The sequence below is a fragment of the Dendropsophus ebraccatus genome, chromosome 4 (assembly GCF_027789765.1).
Source record: "Dendropsophus ebraccatus isolate aDenEbr1 chromosome 4, aDenEbr1.pat, whole genome shotgun sequence".
Taxonomy (NCBI): Eukaryota; Metazoa; Chordata; class Amphibia; order Anura; family Hylidae; genus Dendropsophus; species Dendropsophus ebraccatus.
The window spans coordinates 76,036,580-76,058,779 of NC_091457.1; the positions used below are offsets into that span (position 1 = coordinate 76,036,580).

Sequence of the window (22,200 nt, forward strand, 5' to 3'; positions counted from 1 at the left end):
TTTTTTAAGAACAGATTATGAAATGAAAGCTGAACTGAGATTGGTTGATATAGGCAGAATAGAAAGTCTGTATTTCAGACAGTCTGATAACGGTTCTAATTCTCTCATGCTGATAATGGCGTAATACACATACTAGGCATCTATGTGAATATTGTGTGTATAGCTGGTGTGTACATACACAGACATGTCACACTTATACCAGAGTACTATACCTGTATGTGTAAGGCTGGTATGTATACACACCATCGTCACACTTATACCAGAGTACTATACCTGTATGTGTAAAGCTGGTATGTATACACACCACTGTGTCACACTTATACCAGAGTACTATACCTGTATGTGTAAGGCTGGTATGTATACACACCATTGTGTCACACTTATACCAGAGTACTATACCTGTATGTGTAAGGCTGGTATGTATACACACCATTGTGTCACACTTATACCAGAGTACTATACCTGTATGTGTAAGGCTGGTATGTATACACACCATTGTGTCACACTTATACCAGAGTACTATACCTGTATGTGTAAGGGTGGTATGTATACACACCATCGTCACACTTATACCAGAGTACTATACTTGTATGTGTAAGGGTGGTATGTATACACACCATCATCACACTTATACCAGAGTACTATACCTGTATGTGTAAGGCTGGTATGTATACACACCACTGTGTCACACTTATACCAGAGTACTATACCTGTATGTGTAAGGCTGGTATGTATACACACCACTGTGTCACACTTATACCAGAGTACTATACCTGTATGTGTAAGGGTGGTATGTATACACACCATCGTCACACTTATACCAGAGTACTATACTTGTATGTGTAAGGGTGGTATGTATACACACCATCATCACACTTATACCAGAGTACAATACCTGTATGTGTAAGGGTGGTATGTATACACACCACTGTGTCACACTTATACCAGAGTACTATACCTGTATGTGTAAGGCTGGTATGTATACACACCACTGTGTCACACTTATACCAGAGTACTATACCTGTATGTGTAAGGGTGGTATGTATACACACCATCGTCACACTTATACCAGAGTACTATACTTGTATGTGTAAGGGTGGTATGTATACACACCATCATCACACTTATACCAGAGTACTATACCTGTATGTGTAAGGGTGGTATGTATACACACCACTGTGTCACACTTATACCAGAGTACTATACCTGTATGTGTAAGGGTGGTATGTATACACACCATCGTCACACTTATACCAGAGTACTATACCTGTATGTGTAAGGCTGGTATGTATACACACCACTGTGTCACACTTATACCAGAGTACTATACATACTTTGCCTATATGTGTGGAGCTGGTGTGTATATACACATTTGTGTGACACTACCACAGCTCCGTAACCTCCGTGCACCTCCCGTGTGTGTGACTGACTCCTCAGTCTACTGTAGTCCTACGTGTCGGGTTATACCATTATCTCCACACACCCCGCCCCGCGGTGAGGCTGTCACGTGATTAGGTTTTAGCGCGAAATCCGAGTTCCCCGGTGAGCGGCATCGTGTCTCGCCGGCCAATTGCAGCGCTCGGCGGCCGTGACGCCACACCCCGGACGCAGTGACCCCTGGGTCTCTTCGCGGGTTTGCACTCAGGTCAGTGGAGGATTGTGTGAAGAGAAGGGCAGACATGGCGCAGATGAGAGTTACCGACTTCTTCGGTCAGCGCAAGCGAGCTGCAGCGGGAGGAGCTGTGGAGACCAAGCGGAGGAAGGTGCAGGAGGCGCCCCCCCGCACGGTGACCCGCAGTCAGAAGTTGGAGGAGCTGTTGCGGCCGCCCAGCACTCCGGAGCGCCCTGTGCACACCGAGCCGCCCGCTTCCTCCTCTCTCCTGCCCAGCGGTAAGAAGCGGGGCCGGCAGCCCTCTGACCCGGAGGCGCAGGGCAAGAGATCTGCTCGGAAGAAGCTGAAGCTGCCGCAGGAGGAGCCCCAGGTATGTGGTGGGGAGCCGGGCCGCGCTGGTGTGTGTGCTGGGGAGCCCGGCCGGCCGGCCGCGCTGGTGTGTGTGCTGGGGAGCCCGGCCGGCCGGCCGCGCTGGTGTGTGTGCTGGGGAGCCCGGCCGGCCGGCCGCGCTGGTGTGTGTGCTGGGGAGCCCGGCCGGCCGGCCGCGCTGGTGTGTGTGCTGGGGAGCCCGGCCGGCCGGCCGCGCTGGTGTGTGTGCTGGGGAGCCCGGCCGGCCGGCCGCGCTGGTGTGTGTGCTGGGGAGCCCGGCCGGCCGGCCGCGCTGGTGTGTGTGCTGGGGAGCCCGGCTGATTGGCTGGGATGAGAATGTGCCTAGGTTATGGGACTAAGGGGTTATCCTCATCCACAGTACTCTGAGGCCCTGGCTGCACTTGTTTACTCACTACATTTGTTTGAGAAACAATTGAACTCCACTTTTTTATTGTCTTGGTGGGTGACCCAGCCCTCAGATCTCCACCAGCTCGGTCACTACCCTGTGTATAGGGAGTAACTTTGGATCTTGGTGTAATCCCTTTAAACTTATTGATCTGTAGGTTGATCACCTATCATTCCTATTGACTGCAATGGCCTGTTAGCTGGGGCTTCATGTGATCCCCTGCTGCTTACTAGAACAATGTTGCAGTGAGATTGTGCAGGTATTGTTTCACCTAGATGTGGTGCATATAGGGAGGCGTCTAGGATTTTGATTCAAAGGAGGAGCACTGGGGAAAAGGCTTCAACCATATCTGTTCTGTTAACAACTCCATTAAAGGGGTACTCTGGTGAAAATCTTCTTTCAAAGCAACTGGTTTCAGAAAGTTATATAGCTTTTGTAATTTACTTCTATTTAAAAATGTCTAGTCTTCCAATACTTATCAGCTGCTGTATGTCCTACAGGAAGTGGTGTTTTTCTTTTCACTGTCAAAGAGTAGTATCACATCCATTTAGACAACCTGTACTGCTTTGGACAGTTCCTGTCTGGGACAAAGGTGGCACCAGAGAGCTATGTCTGTCTGAAAACACCATTTACTACAGAACATACAACAGATAAGTACTGGAAGACTGGAGATGTTTAAATAGAAGTAAATTACAAGTCTGTATAACTTTCTGAAACTATTTAATTTGAAAGATTTTTGCTACAGTACCCCTTTAATGACAACACTGCAGATGTAAGAAAACTACTCATTCTCGATGTCCCTGGCCCTATGGGAACATAATAGCAGGTTGTTGTGAAATACTCACAATTCACCAGTAGCCCAAACTATGTATGTAAATGACTAAGGGTAAAGTAACAGAACTTAAAGGGGTAGTGCGGCGGTAAAGAATTATTCAGACTAACACACATTACAAAGTTATACAACTTTGTAATGTATGTTATGTCTGTGAATGGCCCCCTTCCCCGTGTACCCGGAAGTGTGGTGCGCTATACTCCTGTCATGTGCCGACACCCGTCTCCGATCTTATTCAGTGACGTCTTCTTCGGGTGGCCGGCGAACAGCTCCGTCTGTTCCGAATGCTGGCCGCCCTCTGCAGCGTCATCCGATGCTCAGCCGCAATTGGCGGAGGATAACTGTGCTCAGCCAATCGCGGCTGAGCACAGTTGTGACGCGGCGGAGGGGGGACGGGCGGCAGCGACTCGGCCATCCGTCCTAAGATGACGTTTGGCACAAAATGGCGGACGGCCCTCGACACGGATCAGGTAATGTATAATGCACCACACTTCTGGGTAGGGCTGGGCGGTATACCGCAAAAATACCGGTACCGTCACTGGCGTCGGTTAACCGACTTTAACTTAGCCAGGACGGTAATTGCGGTATTTTTGTGTTTTTATGTCCCCGCACCCGTCCTCTCAGAGCCCCCCGCACACACGAGCGGCCCGGCACGAGCGCTGCACGTCATGTGCAGGAACGCCAGTATCGGAGCGGGAGCTGGAGGAGCAACAGGGCCCAGGTGACAATGCCGCCCGCCCCGCCCCTGTCTGCTCCAAGCGATTACCCCCCCCGTGCGCGCACCTCTCCGCCCTCCCGTCCGGTCAGAGACCCCGTCCTGCCGCATCTGTCCCGTCCATGCGCCCACCACCCGTCCGGTCCGGCGTCCCAGCACACTGAGGGGAGTACAGGACAGTTGCCCCCCAAGTGCTGCTCCTCCACCTTCAGCTCCGACATGGCCGCCTTCCTGCACACACAGGACAACGTGTGCAGCGCTCGCCGGCCAGGGGGCGCTCGGACGGGACTGTGCTGGTCCCCCCTCCAGGACCAGTCTCGTCCACCCGGCCGGCAAGCGCTGCACATGTTGTCCTGTGTGTGCAGGGAGGCGGCCATGTCGGAGCTGAAGGTGGAGGAGCAGCACTTGGGAGCAGCTGACCTGTCATCTCATCCCCTCAGTACCAGTGCAGGACTGTAACATAGGAGGAATAATGTGCTGCAGCAGGCAGGATAACTTATAGCTGTGTGTGGTATCCTGCCTGCTGCAGCACATCCATTCCTCCTATGTTACAGTCCTGCACTGTTACTGAGGGGACTACAGTCATGCACCCCTGTCCGCCCCCCCTATACAGTCATGCACCCCTGTCCGCCCCCCACCGTACAGTCATGCACCCCTGTCCGCCCCCCACCCCGTGCCCCCTGTATAGTCATACACATGTATTCCTATATGACCCCCTGTGTATACACATCCAGGTCTCTGCTGAGACCCCCTAATAATGACAAATAGTAATAATGATAATTGACTAACCATGGGTTGCTGCTCAGTTCTTTTTTTACTTTTTCTAATCAAAATATCGCCAGTTTGGCATGGAAAGTGGGTGTGGTTGTACTGGTCCCCCCTCCAGGACCAGTCTCGTCCACCCGGCCGGCGAGCGCTGCACATGTTGTCCTGTGTGTGCAGGGAGGCGGCCATGTCAGAGCTGAAGGTGGAGGAGCAGCACTTGGGAGCAGCTGACCTGTCATCTCATCCCCTCAGTAACAGTACAGGACTGTAACATAGGAGGAATAATGTGCTGCAGCAGGCAGGATAACTTATAGCTGTGTGTGGTATCCTGCCTGCTGCAGCACATCCATTCCTCCTATGTTACAGTCCTGCACTGTTACTGAGGGGACTACAGTCATGCACCCCTGTCCGCCCCCCCTATACAGTCATGCACCCCTGTCCGCCCCCCCCTATACAGTCATGCACCCCTGTCCGCCCCCCCCTATACAGTCATGCACCCCTGTCCGCCCCCCCCCTATACAGTCATGCACCCCTGTCCGCCCCCCCCCTATACAGTCATGCACCCCTGTCCGCCCCCCCTATACAGTCATGCACCCCTGTCCGCCCCCCCTATACAGTCATGCACCCCTGTCCGCCCCCCCTATACAGTCATGCACCCCTGTCCGCCCCCCCTATACAGTCTTGCACCCCTGTCCGCCCCCCTATACAGTCTTGCACCCCTGTCCGCCCCCCCTATACAGTCATGCACCCCTGTCCGCCCCCCCTATACAGTCATGCACCCCTGTCCGCCCCCCCTATACAGTCATGCACCCCTGTCCGCCCCCCCTATACAGTCATGCACCCCTGTCCGCCCCCCCTATACAGTCATGCACCCCTGTCCGCCCCCCCTATACAGTCATGCACCCCTGTCCGCCCCCCCTATACAGTCATGCACCCCTGTCCGCCCCCCCTATACAGTCATGCACCCCTGTCCGCCCCCCCTATACAGTCATGCACCCCTGTCCGCCCCCCTATACAGTCATGCACCCCTGTCCGCCCCCCCTATACAGTCATGCACCCCTGTCCGCCCCCCCTATACAGTCATGCACCCCTGTCTGCCCCCCCTATACAGTCATGCACCCCTGTCTGCCCCCCCTATACAGTCATGCACCCCTGTCTGCCCCCCCTATACAGTCATGCACCCCTGTCCGCCCCCCCTATACAGTCATGCACCCCTGTCCGCCCCCCCTATACAGTCATGCACCCCTGTCCGCCCCCCCTATACAGTCATGCACCCCTGTCCGCCCCCCCTATACAGTCATGCACCCCTGTCCGCCCCCCCTATACAGTCATGCACCCCTGTCCGCCCCCCCTATACCGTCATGCACCCCTGTCCGCCCCCCCTATACAGTCATGCACCCCTGTCCGCCCCCCCTATACAGTCATGCACCCCTGTCCGCCCCCCCTATACCGTCATGCACCCCTGTCCGCCCCCCCTATACAGTCATGCACCCCTGTCCGCCCCCCCTATACAGTCATGCACCCCTGTCCGCCCCCCCTATACAGTCATGCACCCCTGTCCGCCCCCCCCTATACAGTCATGCACCCCTGTCCGCCCCCCTATACAGTCATGCACCCCTGTCCGCCCCCCCTATACAGTCATGCACCCCTGTCCGCCCCCCCTATACAGTCATGCACCCCTGTCCGCCCCCCCTATACAGTCATGCACCCCTGTCCGCCCCCCCTATACAGTCATGCACCCCTGTCCGCCCCCCCTATACAGTCATGCACCCCTGTCCGCCCCCCCTATACAGTCATGCACCCCTGTCCGCCCCCCCTATACAGTCATGCACCCCTGTCCGCCCCCCCTATACAGTCATGCACCCCTGTCCGCCCCCCCTATACAGTCATGCACCCCTGTCCGCCCCCCCTATACAGTCATGCACCCCTGTCCGCCCCCCCTATACAGTCATGCACCCCTGTCCGCCCCCCCTATACAGTCATGCACCCCTGTCCGCCCCCCCTATACAGTCATGCACCCCTGTCCGCCCCCCCTATACAGTCATGCACCCCTGTCCGCCCCCCCTATACAGTCATGCACCCCTGTCCGCCCCCCCTATACAGTCATGCACCCCTGTCCGCCCCCCCTATACAGTCATGCACCCCTGTCCGCCCCCCCTATACAGTCATGCACCCCTGTCCGCCCCCCCTATACAGTCATGCACCCCTGTCCGCCCCCCCTATACAGTCATGCACCCCTGTCCGCCCCCCCTATACAGTCATGCACCCCTGTCCGCCCCCCCTATACAGTCATGCACCCCTGTCCGCCCCCCCTATACAGTCATGCACCCCTGTCCGCCCCCCCTATACAGTCATGCACCCCTGTCCGCCCCCCCTATACAGTCATGCACCCCTGTCCGCCCCCCCTATCCAGTCATGCACCCCTGTCCGCCCCCCCTATACAGTCATGCACCCCTGTCCGCCCCCCCTATACAGTCATGCACCCCTGTCCGCCCCCCCTATACAGTCATGCACCCCTGTCCGCCCCCCCTATACAGTCATGCACCCCTGTCCGCCCCCCCCTATACAGTCATGCACCCCTGTCCGCCCCCCCCCCTATACAGTCATGCACCCCTGTCTGCCCCCCCCTATACAGTCATGCACCCCTGTCTGCCCCCCTCCGTACAGTCATGCACCCCTGTCTGCCCCCCTCCGTACAGTCATGCACCCCTGTCTGCCCCCCTCCGTACAGTCATGCACCCCTGTCTGCCCCCCTCCGTACAGTCATGCACCCCTGTCTGCCCCCCTCCGTACAGTCATGCACCCCTGTCTGCCCCCCTCCGTACAGTCATGCACCCCTGTCCGCCCCCCTCCGTACAGTCATGCACCCCTGTCCGCCCCCCACCGTACAGTCATGCACCCCTGTCCGCCCCCCACCCCGTGCCCCCTGTATAGTCATACACATGTATTCCTATATGACCCCCTGTGTATACACATCCAGGTCTCTGCTGAGACCCCCTAATAATGACGACAAATAGTAATGATAATTGACTAACCATGGGTTGCTGCTCAGTTCTTTTTTTTACTTTTTCTAATCAAAATATCGCCAGTCATGCACCCCTGTCCGCCACCCCTATACAGTCATGCACCCCTGTCCGCCCCCCCTATACAGTCATGCACCCCTGTCCGCCCCCCCTATACAGTCATGCACCCCTGTCCGCCCCCCCCTATACAGTCATGCACCCATGTCCGCCCCCCCCTATACAGTCATGCACCCCTGTCCGCCCCCCCCTATACAGTCATGCACCCCTGTCCGCCCCCCCCCTATACAGTCATGCACCCCTGTCCGCCCCCCCTATACAGTCATGCACCCCTGTCCGCCCCCCCCTATACAGTCATGCACCCCTGTCCGCCCCCCCCCTATAGTCATGCACCCCTGTCCGCCCCCCCCCTATACAGTCATGCACCCCTGTCCGCCCCCCCCCTATACAGTCATGCACCCCTGTCCGCCCCCCCCCCTATACAGTCATGCACCCCTGTCCGCCCCCCCCCCCTATACAGTCATGCACCCCTGTCCGCCCCCCCCCTATACAGTCATGCACCCCTGTCCGCCCCCCCCCCCTATACAGTCATGCACCCCTGTCCGCCCCCCCCCCTATACAGTCATGCACCCCTGTCCGCCCCCCCCCCCTATACAGTCATGCACCCCTGTCCCCCCCCCCCCCCTATACAGTCATGCACCCCTGTCCGCCCCCCCCCCTATACAGTCATGCACCCCTGTCCGCCCCCCCCTATACAGTCATGCACCCCTGTCCGCCCCCCCCCCTATACAGTCATGCACCCCTGTCCGCCCCCCACCCCGTGCCCCCTGTATAGTCATACACATCCAGGTCTCTGCTGAGACCCCCTAATAATGACAAATAGTAATGATAATTGACTAACCATGGGTTGCTGCTCAGTTCTTTTTTTTACTTTTTCTAATCAAAATATCGCCAGTTTGGCATGGAAAGTGGGTGTGGTTTGCAAAAAGGGGCGTGTCATAATTATCATTGAATTATCGTTACCGCGGCTACATGTGCGATAAACCGCGATATTGATTTAGGCCCATATCGCCCAGCCCTACTTCTGGGTACACGGGTGGGGGTGGTAGGACACGGGGAAGGGGGCTATTCAGACATAACATACGTTACAAAGTTGTATAACTTTGTAATGTGTTCTGTGAATAATTTTTTAGGGCAGCACTACCCCTTTAAAGGGACGTTACAGTATAACTAACTCCTGGCAGGTAAATTAATGCTTGCCTGCCTCTGCCCTTGTGACATTTGGTCTTTAGTGTGTAGTACTTTTCCTTTCCTGTACATAGTAGCGGTGCAAGAAATTGCAGTGTTTCCCTGCTCACTTGTTTGCACATGTTGCCTATACAAGAGTGCATCAAAACAAAGAATAGATGCTTGGGTGATATTCTTCATGAAAATAGTTACTTGAATAGACTTTTAGAGTGTCTATGTATATATCATTTTTTATTTTTAGTATATATTTTTTTTCTCACTCCAGTGTTTGACTCCATGCTCCAAAGCAGAAGTTCAGTGTGAGACTCCTCCATCTTTAGGGAAGAAGATCAAGGATTTTGTCAATGTGACCCTTTCTCCAAAGAGCAATGTACTAAAGACTAGCCCAGTTGTACCAGAGTTGAAGGTATGTTACATATTGTATGGTATTTCTGAAGGAATCGGATATACTGCAGTGTGTTAATATAGCATATAGTCTGCTTACCAATCAACATTTCTTAAAGAGCAAACCACTGGCACACCCACTCAACTCACATTACTTATCACGCAAGTTGGGCTGATATGGTTCCCTGGAGCACTGTATAATACTACTGAGCTGCTCGCAGCATGTACCGGCTGCAGCAGGAGCTTTATATGGCAGAAAGTTTTATTACCCGGGTGCGTGGCAGGCAGAGGCGGGGAGGTAGTTATCTAGGAGGGTCACAGCTCTTTGCCTGTCAGTGTGCTTTGAGGGGATGATTGATAGGCAGAGGGGCCAGTTAGTGGCCTCTCTCCCTGTCAATCATCCCGCTTGCAAACTATAAATGTATGGAAACTGGGCTGTAGTGTGCCTGCATTACTTGTTCTATAACTGAAGCCAATCTTTTCTGATACTTAAATGTGCCAATTCTTTCATCCAGGTCCCGTCTCAGGAGAGTCTTGAACTAAAATCTCGGCTTCAGCGAATACAGGAACTTGGACAGAGACTGAAAGTTCCCACTGCACCTGTCGAAAGCAAAGTTACGATCACTGACCTGAAGGCAAGGCTCAAACAAGCACAAGTGCTTGAGTGCAAGATCACAGAGAAGAAAAAAGCTGCAAATAAACAGAAGGTTGAACAGATAGAAAAGCCGAACAATGAAAGGTGATAAGTTAACTTTTTTTTTTTTTTGTGTGACTTGCACTTGTTGCATTAGCACACTTACACTAAGCCTAGGTGGTAGAGAGAACTTTATTAATAGTTTTCTATGGAAGTACAAATAATATAATTCCTTTTTCCTAAGAATTGTTTTCCCCCTCTTGCAGTGACAAGGCTCCGGCCTATGAGCGATTCCATACACTCGCCCAAGATGTTCCACCTGGACTATTGCTGCCATTTAAATACAAAGTTCTCGCTGAAATGTTCCGCAGTATGGACACAATTGTTGGAATGCTCTTCAACCGCTCTGAGACAGTCACCTTCTCAAAAGTGAAGCAGGGAGTCCAGGACATGATGCGAAAGTAAGTAGTAAGTAGTGAGTAGTATACATACTAGAGCTTTAAAGAAAAAGGCAAAACCCTACTATATCTAATTTTCACTTTACAGGCAGTTTGAGGAACGTAATGTTGGACAGATTAAAACAGTTTACCCAACAGCCTACAAATTCAGACAGGAGAAAAATATTCCCACCTTCAAGGATGGAGTAAAGAAGACAGATTATCATCTTACTGTGGAGCCAATTGTGTTAGAAGGTAAATCTATTATACTTAACTTTCTTTTGTGGTGGTTTTAAAAGGAGCAGGAAATATATAACGGCGAGACTTCGCATTGTTTATGGATTCCCATGTAAACCACAGTAATAGAGGTGCTGGAGGTGGTCCAGATGCCAAACAGCAGGCTGGCAGTTTATGCAATTTGTGTAACTTAATGGCCAGTGGAAATTTTGTGTATGTGGCTTACGTGATTTCCCAAACTACTGCTTGTCATGGTAGTTAACAGTACTCCCAATATAGTTAATGGGAGCTACACTAATTTGTGTAGGTCAGTTTGGCAGTTTGTTTCCTAACTTCAGCAGTCTGAAGGGGCCTATGAAGCCCTCTTAGAGTACGTTCACACTGAGGAAAAGAGGTGGAAATTCCAAGCGGAATCTAAAATGGAGCTAGTAAATGTCCATAGGTGTAAAAGTTTAACCCTTTTATCTTATCACTTAGTGTACATGCAGTGTTTTGACAACAAAAAGTCTGTCAAGCATTATACAGTACTGATTGATTCCCATAGCAGCCAATGCATGTCTTTGGTGCCAACTGACTTCAACCTGTTTGGTCTTGCAGATGATAAAGTGGACGGCCATCTTCAGCTCACAGCTAGTCGACTACTGGAACGCAGGAAGGTATTCCATAGAAGCCTTACAGATATTGTGAAGCAGCACCACAAAGTAAGGATTCAACCAGATGTGCAAATGTTTGCATTGTAAAACCAAGCTTGCATGATCTAATCTTGTCTTGTCTTCTATAGACTTTTCTAGCATCATTGAATCCACCTATGGTGGTGCCTGACAATGAGCTGACTCGCTGGCACCCAAGATTTAATGTAGATGAAGTTCCAGATGTAGTTCCAGCTGAACTTCCGCAGCCACCACAAGTAGAGCGACTGACCACTGCACAAGAGGTGTTGAATAAAGCAAGAGGCATGATGACACCTAAGGTGAGTCTGTGATGAGGCTTTGCATCCTTATTTAGCATAATACAGACTACTTTTTTTTAACTTTTTTTTTTTTTTTTTTTTTTTTTTTTTTTTTCTTAATCCTAGATGGAAAAAGCTTTTGCAAATTTAGCTTTAAGAACTGCAGAAAACAATCCTGGGAACAAATCTCCAGGAACCTCAGAGGAGTCTAAACCTGTTCCTGTTGCACCTAGTGCCCTTAAAGGAGTATCCCAATCCCTACTGGAAAGGGTAGGAATAGTTTGCCTAATTTAGAGGGAAGTGGAGGGGTTTGCCTAAACTGTACATCCAGACCTAGTACAAGGTTGAGTTCATAAACCTAATATGCTTTTTAGATTCGGGCCAAGGAAGCTCAGAAGCTTCAATTTATGATGACCCGCAAACCCCAGCAAGAAGAACGTCTCCTCATGATGTCCAGATTACCTGAGCTCGCCCGCATTCTGCGTAATGTGTTTGTTGCTGAGAAGAAGCCTGCTCTAACTGTGGAAGTTGTGTGCAACAGAGTAATCTCAAGTTACAGATCATCAATGGCTTTAGGTAGGCTTTCTAGGTTGGTATTCTAGGCTTTCTGCCTGGAGTATCCTATAAGTGAAATGTCATAGAAAATGTATACTGCTTATGGACTAAGTGTGGACAGTGTAAGAATGTCCACGTCTGAACTCTTCTAACTCATTCCACCTTGAAGTTGGCTTAAAGGAGAAGTCCGGCCAAAACTATTAAATATGTTACTTATGGAAAGTTAGACAAATTTCTTATGTACATTAATTATGGGAAATGCACATAGGGCTATTTCCCTTAATTTAGTAGATCAGGGAGACTTCAGTTTATCTTTAAAAAAAAGTGACGTCACGAACCGAGGGTGTAACTCCAATGGAGTGTCCAGCAGGGGAGTACCATTGACTTCTTTATATAGTGTGCCCCTGCTGGACACTCCATTGGAATTACAATGGATGTGTATGTAAATGTAATATACAGTGTGTTTTTGATTGAATACATTTATGGAATACTTTGGGGAGCAAGTGTCCTTGCTCCCCAAAGTAATCCATAAATGTATTTAACAAGTAGGTTTGGAGGACACCGAGCAGGGAGGGAGAGAAGTGCATCTACCTCCCCCCTCCCTGATCGGTGCTGCTGCTGCCACATATACACAGTACTACTCCCCCATTATCTGCTCATATTATGATGGGGGAGTAGTACCTGTGCTATCGCCGCAGCCACACAACTGCTTGTCCCAAGAGCTTCAGGATGCCCCCTCCACCACTCTCCCTCCTCCCAGCTAACAAGTTCTTACATTTATGTATTTCATAAATGTATTCAATCAAAAACAGTCTATTACATTTACATACACATCCATTGTAATTCCAATGGAGTGTCCAGCAGGGGCGCACTATATATATAGAAGTCAATGGTACTCATTGACTTCTATATGTAGTGCACCCCCTGCTGGACACTCCATTGTAATTACACCCCCGATTCGTGACGTCACTTTTTTTTATCTGCAGTGTCCATGATCTACTAAATAAAGGGAAATAGCCCTACATGTGCATTTCCCATAATGTACGTTAGAAATTTTGGCTAACATTCCATAAGTAATATATAAAAAAATAGTTTGGGCTGGAGTTGTGCTTTAATTGTAGAATTAGTGATAAGCGAATAGTGAAATATTCGAATATTCTTACGAATATCGCCCAAATATTCAATCCCATTAAAGTCTATGGGAACAAGTATTCGATTATTGAAAAACGTCTATTCGACCACTTGAAGGTAAACGGAAGCTGGGGCATATCGAATATTCGGAGAACTAGTCGATAATTGTTAGATCAAATACCTTACTATTCGATCGAACAGTATTCGCTCATCACTAGTAAGAATACATTCTTGGTACATCTTGGCCCAGCATGTCACATTCTAAGGCTATGTTTCCACACAGTATTTTTGCTCTGGTTTTGGTTGCAAAATTCTGGAGTGGATTGAAAACACTATGATTGGATTAAAAAGGCTGGATGAGTGGATTGAAAAGGCTATGTTCACACAATTGAGTGGATGGCCACCATTTAATGGCCTATAAGGGCTGTTATTTAAAAACAACGGCTGTTTTAAAATAACAGCAACTTGCCGTTAAATGACAGCTGAACTTTTTTTTTTTTTTTTTTTTTTTTTTTTTTTATTGTGGCCAAGGGTACAAATCTTATTAAAAAAAAAAAAAACCTTCATGCTGCCCAATAGATCTAGAGTGTGCGCTTTGGCTAGTTTCCAGTTACATGAATGAGAACATTGTTCAACTTGTTTTTCTAGAACTCTTGACCATGCAAGGCCCTTGAATCCAAACCAATAAATTGTAAATTTTAGTATCATAATCCAGATTTTCCACGCAGTCTGTAATTTAGCCCTTTGTTCTGACTAGAAAATAAAAATGTTTCAATAACCAAATTACAATGGGTTCCCCTAAAATTGTATAGGCAAGTGTGGTTAGACATATATAATTGAAAATGGTAAGATCTCAATCTTAATATTGGTCTCGGACAATCCCAATGGGGCTGCTCCAACCCTAAAGGAATGTGGTGAGTATTTAATTCCAGCTACTCCCACATGTTTCAAGGCCTCTAGCACCATGTTAAATGTGTCTGGTCAAGATGCAAAAAAAAAAAAACTGTTGGACTTCAGGGACCTTTGGTCTAACAGTACACCAAGCTTTAGTTTTTTTTCTTATGACACAATTATTAAACTTAACATCAGAGGGACCTACGGGATCCAGAAATGGCTAAAATAAAGGAAGACCTAAATAATGTAGCTTCATAAGCTGAATAACAAACTGCATCTAAGGAAGAACACAACTTCCCTAGTAGTAATGAGAAAATTGGTCTTTTTTGCCCAGGTACAGTTCCCTGACTAAATTGTTCACAATCTGCATTAACATTTTTTTTGTGAAGTCCCACACACCTGCCAGCTTGAAAAGACAAACCTGCCAATATTTTAATATTTGCTGCAGAAACACCACTTCAGTCAGTTTGACAACTAAGAATAAAACACTAACATAGTAGAAAATGTATCCATTGGCACCATTTTGTCCATGTGGCCTATGTATTCTTTGCAATTTAGTTCTGCGAACAGCCACAAAATATTCCCATATGATCCATAAAGAACAAGAGCATACTGTCCCATCTTGCTGACAGCCCGCCGCTAGGTCTTTGAACTTGGCAATCTGGAGAGAGTGTATCAAGTGTTATGCTACGTTTACACGGAGCAATAATTCACCCGATCGTACGATTAATGATTTCAAAGTAACTTTTTTTTAACGATCAGCGTTTAGATGGAACGATATATCGTACAGAAAATTCGTTTTGCTATCGTTTAAGCCTCACACATAGGTAAAATCAGTGAACGGCTGTTCACACGGAACGATTGGCGAAGTTTTTGCGAACGACTATTTAAGAACATGTTCAAAGATCAAAATGGAACGATTTCTCGCTCGTCATTCGATCGCTCGCTGCGTTTACACGTACGATTATCATTCAAATTCGATCGTTGTGCAAATTCGGTCCGTGTAAACGTAGCATTAGTATAACATATTAAAATGAATCAAAAAAATAAAAATTTTTGAACTTTCTGGAATCTGAGAAGAAATTTGTATGAAACTTAAAACCTGCAACCCTTTGTGGCTGCAGACGTGTAGAAAATACCCTCCTTATACGTCAAATTCTAGTACAGAACTTCAACAAACCTTAGAAATTTCTCAGACAAAACTGTTTTACTCTTACATTGTCAATAGCTAACTTTTTTTTTTCTTTATCACTTTATCATGTGGCAAACAAAACTCTATCTAACAGTCTTTAGTAATCCCTAAAAACTCTAAAACAAGGAAGTCCTTACTTCTCAGGGATGCCAAATAGTTCATGTATATTTTTGAATGTGGACAGTAATTTACCACAGTCATGTAAAAACTATGAAGACATTAAAAGGCCAATGAGCAAGCTTTTGTCATATAAATGTTCAATTTTAAAACCCAGTGAGTTATAATCTGCTGGACTAGCTGGTAATCTAAACGCAGCCTTAGGCCACATTCACACCATATAATTTGATACTTCAGGAAGATACAGGTGCCGGCACTGTCTGAATACTGCTCAATCAGTAGCTGTGCGCTGGAGTCGGATAAAGGGCTAATAAACTGCACTGGTAAGTAGCCGCGGTGCTCGAACAGAGACCGGGGCAGTACGGTGTATAAAATAAAAATAAGTCCAAGCACTCACCGGATGAAGTGATCTTTGTGCGTTTATTCAGACATCACAGGGAGGGAGCGGTGGTAGAGGGTGCGGGAGCGTGTAGCAGACAACTGTTTTGCGCCTCAGTGCTTTGTCAAGTCTTACTAAGACTTGACAAAGCGCTGAGGCGCAAAACAGTTGTCTGCTACCCGCTCCCTCCCTGTGATGTCTGAATAAGTGCACAAAGAGATCAATTATCCGGTGAGTGCTTGGACTTATTTTCTATTTTATACACCGTATAATTTGATTAAACTGCTGTTTCAGGTTTGCAACAAAGACTGTTTAATCACTGTGGCCGATCAAATTACTATGGAATCCTGGCTGCATTGTATACACTCCGGATGGGATTTACTTCGGCCACACAAAACTGACCTGTCAGTTTTGTGCAGCCGCTATTAAGTAGTGGCTACACAAACTTGACAGTGGAGACAATGTAAAGTGCGGCTCCGGGCGCACTTTACATTGACTGCTATGGGGATTTGGAATGCGGAGACACCCGAATGCACCAGCATTCCAGTTAAAAAGAAATTCATCTGGCTGGTACTTCTGTTCCAGCCTAGGTAAGCGTCACGGACAGCGGCTGTTCAGTGGCACAGCCGTGTTATAGAACAGCGCTGTCCTACCTTGTGTGAACCAGGCCTTAAAGGGGTTATCTAGCGCTACAAAAACATGGCCACTTTCCCCCTCTTGTCTCCAGTCTGACATTTTTAAAAGGTGGAAAATATAGACCGGCTAAATTGCAACAGATCAAAAGATTATCGAAAGGTACACAACCCTAAATGCCAAAGCCAGAAAAACAAGACTAAAACCAATTTAAGGTTTTATTTATGCAATTTTATCAGTACAAGTCAAACAACGACAAAACACGCAGGCATCAAGTGACATAAGAGTAGGCCAGATCACAGATCCAATCGGTTACCATATTTGGGTAAGGAGACTTAAGTCTGGAGAGTCCATATCAACACTAAAGTAGAGTGACTAAAACCATTTAATATAAACTTGCATTCCCTGTTTATGTACAGATCTATGGGCACTATGTTGTGAAGCTTCACTGGTGTCTCTGCCTTTAATCTTTTGAGGGGATCTGCTCAATTGGTCCTTATGTAGCACTTGATCATAAGGTGGCTTCTGCCACAAAAGGAATAATCATGGCAGTAACAGTTTGCTTGCCACTTACAAGAAGCCTCATTCAAGGCAAAGCAAACACCCTCACATATTACCCAAAGATGAACTAACTGGGGACCTTGTCTTTGGAACCATATCTCAATGATGGGTAAACTGCCAATTTGTCAGAATATAGTATCCTATTGATACCTTTTAAAGTAAGTTTGTTTTGTTCGGTTTCCTTAGGTGAAATGGAGAAACATCTGTCATTGCTGGCAGAGCTGCTTCCAGACTGGCTTGCAGTTCATCCAATCCGAAAGGACACATATTACAAGTTAAACAAGACAATGGACATGAATCTTATTTTGGAAAGACTGGCCAAGAAAATGAAAGAGGAGGAATCACACTGATCAAGTTTTTTTTTTTTTTTCGTGGCTTTATGGCTGTTTACTTTTTTACAGGTGTGCAATAATTTTTATAGAAATTGAATTGAGCAGTTTATCTGCAAGAGCATATTCTGATGTCTTGCTTTATAGCATATTGTATGCTGTTGGTAGGGAGCAGACCACAGGAAAACATCAATTCTACTTTCTGCCAGTATGCTAAAAGTTTGACTCCACAGTGCAATCAGTGTTTTTACAGAGATTTTAACTTTTCTTTTAAACAAGGCAAGACATCCAGGTTTAGAAGTGTTTGAGGTGTTCTATGTGAACAAAACCTTTATCATGCAAATGTCTGTATTTCCCTTTGGATTAAACAAACTTGCATTACTTTTTGTTGGTGGTTTTGCCTTTGTCACTTTTAGGTTTTCAGAAGGTTGATGAAGGCTTGTGAGCTTGCTAAAATTTTCCTGGGAAAATCACTACCAGGAGGCTTTCTGTGCACAGAAACCGATACATCCAGCACACTAGTTCCATGTGGTGTGACCATGCATTAAGATCAAGTTTACAGGGTTTTCTTTTTTTTTTTAAACTTAAAGCGTAACTATAATTTCAGTAGCAGTATGAAATTCCTCAAATAAGCCCATGTGTTACCCTTTAAAAAGAGCCCTAAACTGTTGATAGCATGTATGCTCGCTGAGAGATCCCCAGTTGTTTGGCTCAGAAGAATAAATGAATTTTTCTTCTGGCTGAGAAAGTGGGTGTGGCCTATCCCTCATCTCCCTGGCTGTGTCCCTCCATCCACTAAGCAGCACCTTAGCAGATGTATCACACATAGCAGGATTAGGTACAGCCCCAGCATACAGTATCACAATGTAAGATTAGATACAGAGCCCCAGCAGATGGTATCACACACAGTGGGATTAGATACAGTCATCTGCTCTCATTACACTGTAGGATAATATCAGCCATGGAGGTGGGGGCACCTGCTGCAGACATCTGATAGTGAATGTTATATGTACTATGGAAGGACTACAGCTGTGTTGTGCTGAGACTTTTAGTCCTCCAGTGACTCACCCACTCTCCCTCATGCAGTACATTGGAGTCATGGTGGCACTGGGTACTTGTCCCTCCATCCAGCTCCTCCCCTGCGCTGCTTCTCACACACAACACCCTCAGCTCTGCTAAGTCACCTCTGTGAGGGGAGGGGGGAGAACGTGCTGCTAGGAGGGTGGGAGGAGGTTTTGTTTCTGTGTTAGGGCTGTTATCTGATGCTGCTGTCAGTCTGTACACTAAGGGTACTATTAGACGGAACGATAATCGGCCTGATTTGGCCGATTATCGTTCCGTGTACTAAAGACAACGATCAGCCAATCGTTGTCATCGGCTGATCGTTGATATAATTTCAGACCTATAATCGCCGGGCGCCGACCGTGCATCGCTACGTGTAATAGCGGTACGCGGCTGACTATTAGCAAAGAAGAATGCATACCTAATCCATGGTCCAGGGTTCCTCTTCCTCAGAGCTTCTTACCGGGTCCTGTGCGCTCCGGCCTCTCAGCGGCCTGTGTCAGCTGACAGGCCCCTCGGCCAATCACAGGCCGGAACCGCTGCAGCCAGTGATTGGCCGAGCGGCCTGTCAGCAAAGACAAGCCGCTGTGAAGCTGAAGTGCGCAGACCCGGGGAGAAGTTAAGAGTAGGAACCCTGGACCATGGATTAGGTATGTATACAGTTTAAACAAAGGCTGCAAGGACATCGGTAACTATGTCCCTGCAGCCCTTGTTTAACGATTATCGGGCCGTGTAATAGGCCAAGTAAACGAGCAACGATCTAGCAGATCGCTGCTCGTTTACAGGTATTATCGGGCCACCATCAGCCCGTGTAATACCACCCTAAGTACGGATCTGCAGGGAGGGGACGTGTCCAGCAGAAATAACTCAGAGCCAGACAGAGCTGTAAGGGCATAATCAGCCTTATGTATTTAAAAAACTGTTCATTTTAGGTTATTAATGTATATTGCAAAAAGTCTTATGACCTAAGCTAACTAAAACTGAATGGTCAAAATATTTTATAGTTACGCTTTAAGTCTATAGGAAGATTTTATGAGTGCTGGTCTAATTTCTAAATTGTGACCCGGCGGGATCGCGTGGGTGTGGGGGGCTCTGGCGGGGGGTCGGGAGCCTGTCGCCCCGTCGCCGGGGGTGACTGGTCCTCTTTAGGGGAACCACTCTAATGGTACCTTTTTTTTACAGAGATTTTTAAAGCCTTTCCTTTATGACCTGTTCTGTTTATAGTCTGTTCCTGGCTTTGGCTTAAAAAAGCCTTCTATTACATGAATGATTAAATTCATGATTAAACAAAAACAAAAAAATCTATTTTAACCCCTTCAGTAAAATGCTTTTAATCCATTAAAAAAAAATCTCTAAATTGTACTAGAGCAATCACATGATTTTCTGACTTGAGCAGTTTTATCAGTCAGTAGGAATAAGGGGGGCATTCACATTCTCCCTAAATTAGATGTTACTGAGCATGAAGCTGTGGGCAGGCATAAGGAACTCCCAGCATTGAGGCCTGCAGCTTCAAGCTCCGTAACCCCTGTGATTAAAGGGCCTTTTACACAGGCCGATTATCAGCCAGGAGTGTTGCTAGTAACATTCCTGCAGTCAATAATAGGCCAGTGTAAAAAGTGACACTGATCACCCAAGAACTCCGAAACAGATGTGATGTTTAAACTGATGTGTTTTCAGTTTTCAGGGCTGCACAAACGTTGCAAGAATTGTTTTGTGCAGCCTGGATGCCTCGCTTTTTGTTATGCTGTGTAAAGGCACTGCAAATGAGTGATGCTTGCTGCACCCACAGCTGACAAATTGCAATATCTAAAAGGATTCCTAAGGGTGGTATTACACTGGCCGAGCAGGGCCCGATAATACCTGTAAACGAGCAGCGATCTGCTAGATCGTTGCTCGTTTACTGGGCCTATTACACGGCCCGATAATCGTTTGACAAGAGCTGCAAGGACATCGTTACCGATGTCCTTGCAGCCCTTGCTAAACTGGCATACATTACCCATCCACGTTCCAGGGCTGCTCCTGCGTCCGCTTCTCCCGGGGGTCCCGCGCGCTCTCTAGCGTCACAGCAGCCTGTCAGCTGGTAGGCCGCTCAGCCAATCACAGGCCGGGACCGCCGCGGCCTGTGATTGGCTGAGCGGCCTATCAGCTGACAGGCCTCTGTGACGCTAGAGCGCGCGCGGGACGCAGGGAGAAGCGGACGGCAGGAGCAGCCCTGGAACGTGGATGGGTAATGTATATCGTTAGTCGCCGGCCACGCACCGCTATTACACGCAGCGGTGCGCGGTCGGCGCCCGACGAAAATAGGTTCTAACCTATATCAACGATCAGCCGATGATCGTTGTCATCGGCTGATCGTTGCATTTATTACACGGAGCGATAATCGGCTGAATCGGGCCAATTCGGCCGATTATCGTTCCGTGTAATACCACCCTAAGGGTCCATTTACACAGATCATTTGACAGATTATCTGCCAAAGATTTGAAGCCAGAAACAGACTATAAACAGAGATCAGGTCATAAAGGAATTCCTGAGATTTCTCCCCCCCCCCCCCCCCCCTCCAAATCCATTCCTGGTTTTGGCTTCTAATCCTTGGCAGATAATCTCGGATAATCTTTCTGTGTAAATGAACCCTAACTACCACCATACTGTGTAATATGGTGAACTATTTTGAGGTAGCTGTTTGCAGTTGTTAGTCACTTAATATGATAGGACCCTTATGCATACCAGTTTTTTCATGTCTGTAGATCCTTCTATCACTAATACAATCTGCTAAAAACTACAGATTGGGCATCTGTAGTGTTTGTATTTCTGTAAATCTGTTCTTAGAAACAAAACCTTTCAACAAGTGAATGATGCCAAAAAGGTTACAATTAGAGATGAGCGAACCGGGTTCAAGTCCATCCGAACCTGAACTTTTGGCATTTGATTAGCGGTGGCTGCTGAAGTTGGATAAAGCCCTAAGGCTATGTGGAAAACATGGATATAGTCATTGGCTGTATCCATGTTTTCCAGACAACCTTAGAGCTTTATCCAAGGTTGTCTGGAAAACATGGCTACAGCCAATGACTATATCCATGTTTTCCACATAGCCTTAGGGCTTTATCCAACTTCAGCAGCCACCGCTAATCAAATGTCCAAAGCTTGGGTTTGGATGGACTCGAGCATGCTCCAGGTTCCCTCATTTCTAGTTACAATCCATAGAAAATAGGGTATCCCATTGATTTCTATGAGAGAATCCACAATGACATGACAATTTCTTAATTCTTTATCATATACAGTACCTCTGGCTGTATTCACATGTTTCAGGTAATGTCCCTGAAACATGGGTGGTGAATGCCTGTCCTGGTCTGTTTCTCCGCACAGCATGATGTAACCGTTTGAATTTCCGCGGCTCTGTCATTACAGTGCTAGAGATTCAAGCGGTTTCCCCGCTCCTGGCATGATATTTATACATCATGTGGCAAGTGTTTGCAGAGACTGGCTCAGAAGTTCCAACAGCGGCTGCAGGCCATGTCTCCTATGTTTCACGGACAGAACACAGAATGTGAATGCAGCCTAAGCAATGTATGTAATCACTTATTGGGCCACCAGCTAATCTCATAGCCAACATCCCTCAACCCCTCAATTTTACACCATTCACCAAGTGCATGTTAAACTCTTTGCTTTGCATCTGGCTGAAATTGTAGAATTCCTTTTTTTGATCAAATATTCTGAAAGAAATAACACAAAAAAACTAATC

At 47.6% G+C, this 22,200-nt stretch overlaps 1 protein-coding gene across 1 annotated transcript; it reads left to right on the forward strand.

Annotated features, from left to right (window-relative positions):
• Window positions 1-1,572: 1,572 nt before the first annotated feature.
• Window positions 1,573-17,781, forward strand: CDT1 (chromatin licensing and DNA replication factor 1). Its single transcript, XM_069968504.1, has 10 exons — window positions 1,573-1,982; window positions 9,233-9,373; window positions 9,867-10,090; window positions 10,252-10,446; window positions 10,532-10,677; window positions 11,257-11,360; window positions 11,441-11,629; window positions 11,735-11,878; window positions 11,983-12,184; window positions 17,257-17,781. Exons 1-10 carry the CDS (start codon window positions 1,680-1,682, stop codon window positions 17,418-17,420), a joined length of 1,812 nt encoding a protein of 603 aa, XP_069824605.1. The 5' UTR covers window positions 1,573-1,679; the 3' UTR covers window positions 17,421-17,781.
• Window positions 17,782-22,200: the final 4,419 nt, after the last annotated feature.

Coding starts and splice junctions, on each gene's coding strand:
- CDT1 (XM_069968504.1), top strand. CDS start 1,680: ATGGCGCAGATGAGAGTTACCGACTTCTTCGGTCAGCGCAAGCGAGCT. Junction 1,983..9,232: donor TGCCGCAGGAGGAGCCCCAG/GTATGTGGTGGG, acceptor TTCTCACTCCAG/TGTTTGACTCCATGCTCCAA. Junction 12,185..17,256: donor CAGATCATCAATGGCTTTAG/GTAGGCTTTCTA, acceptor CGGTTTCCTTAG/GTGAAATGGAGAAACATCTG.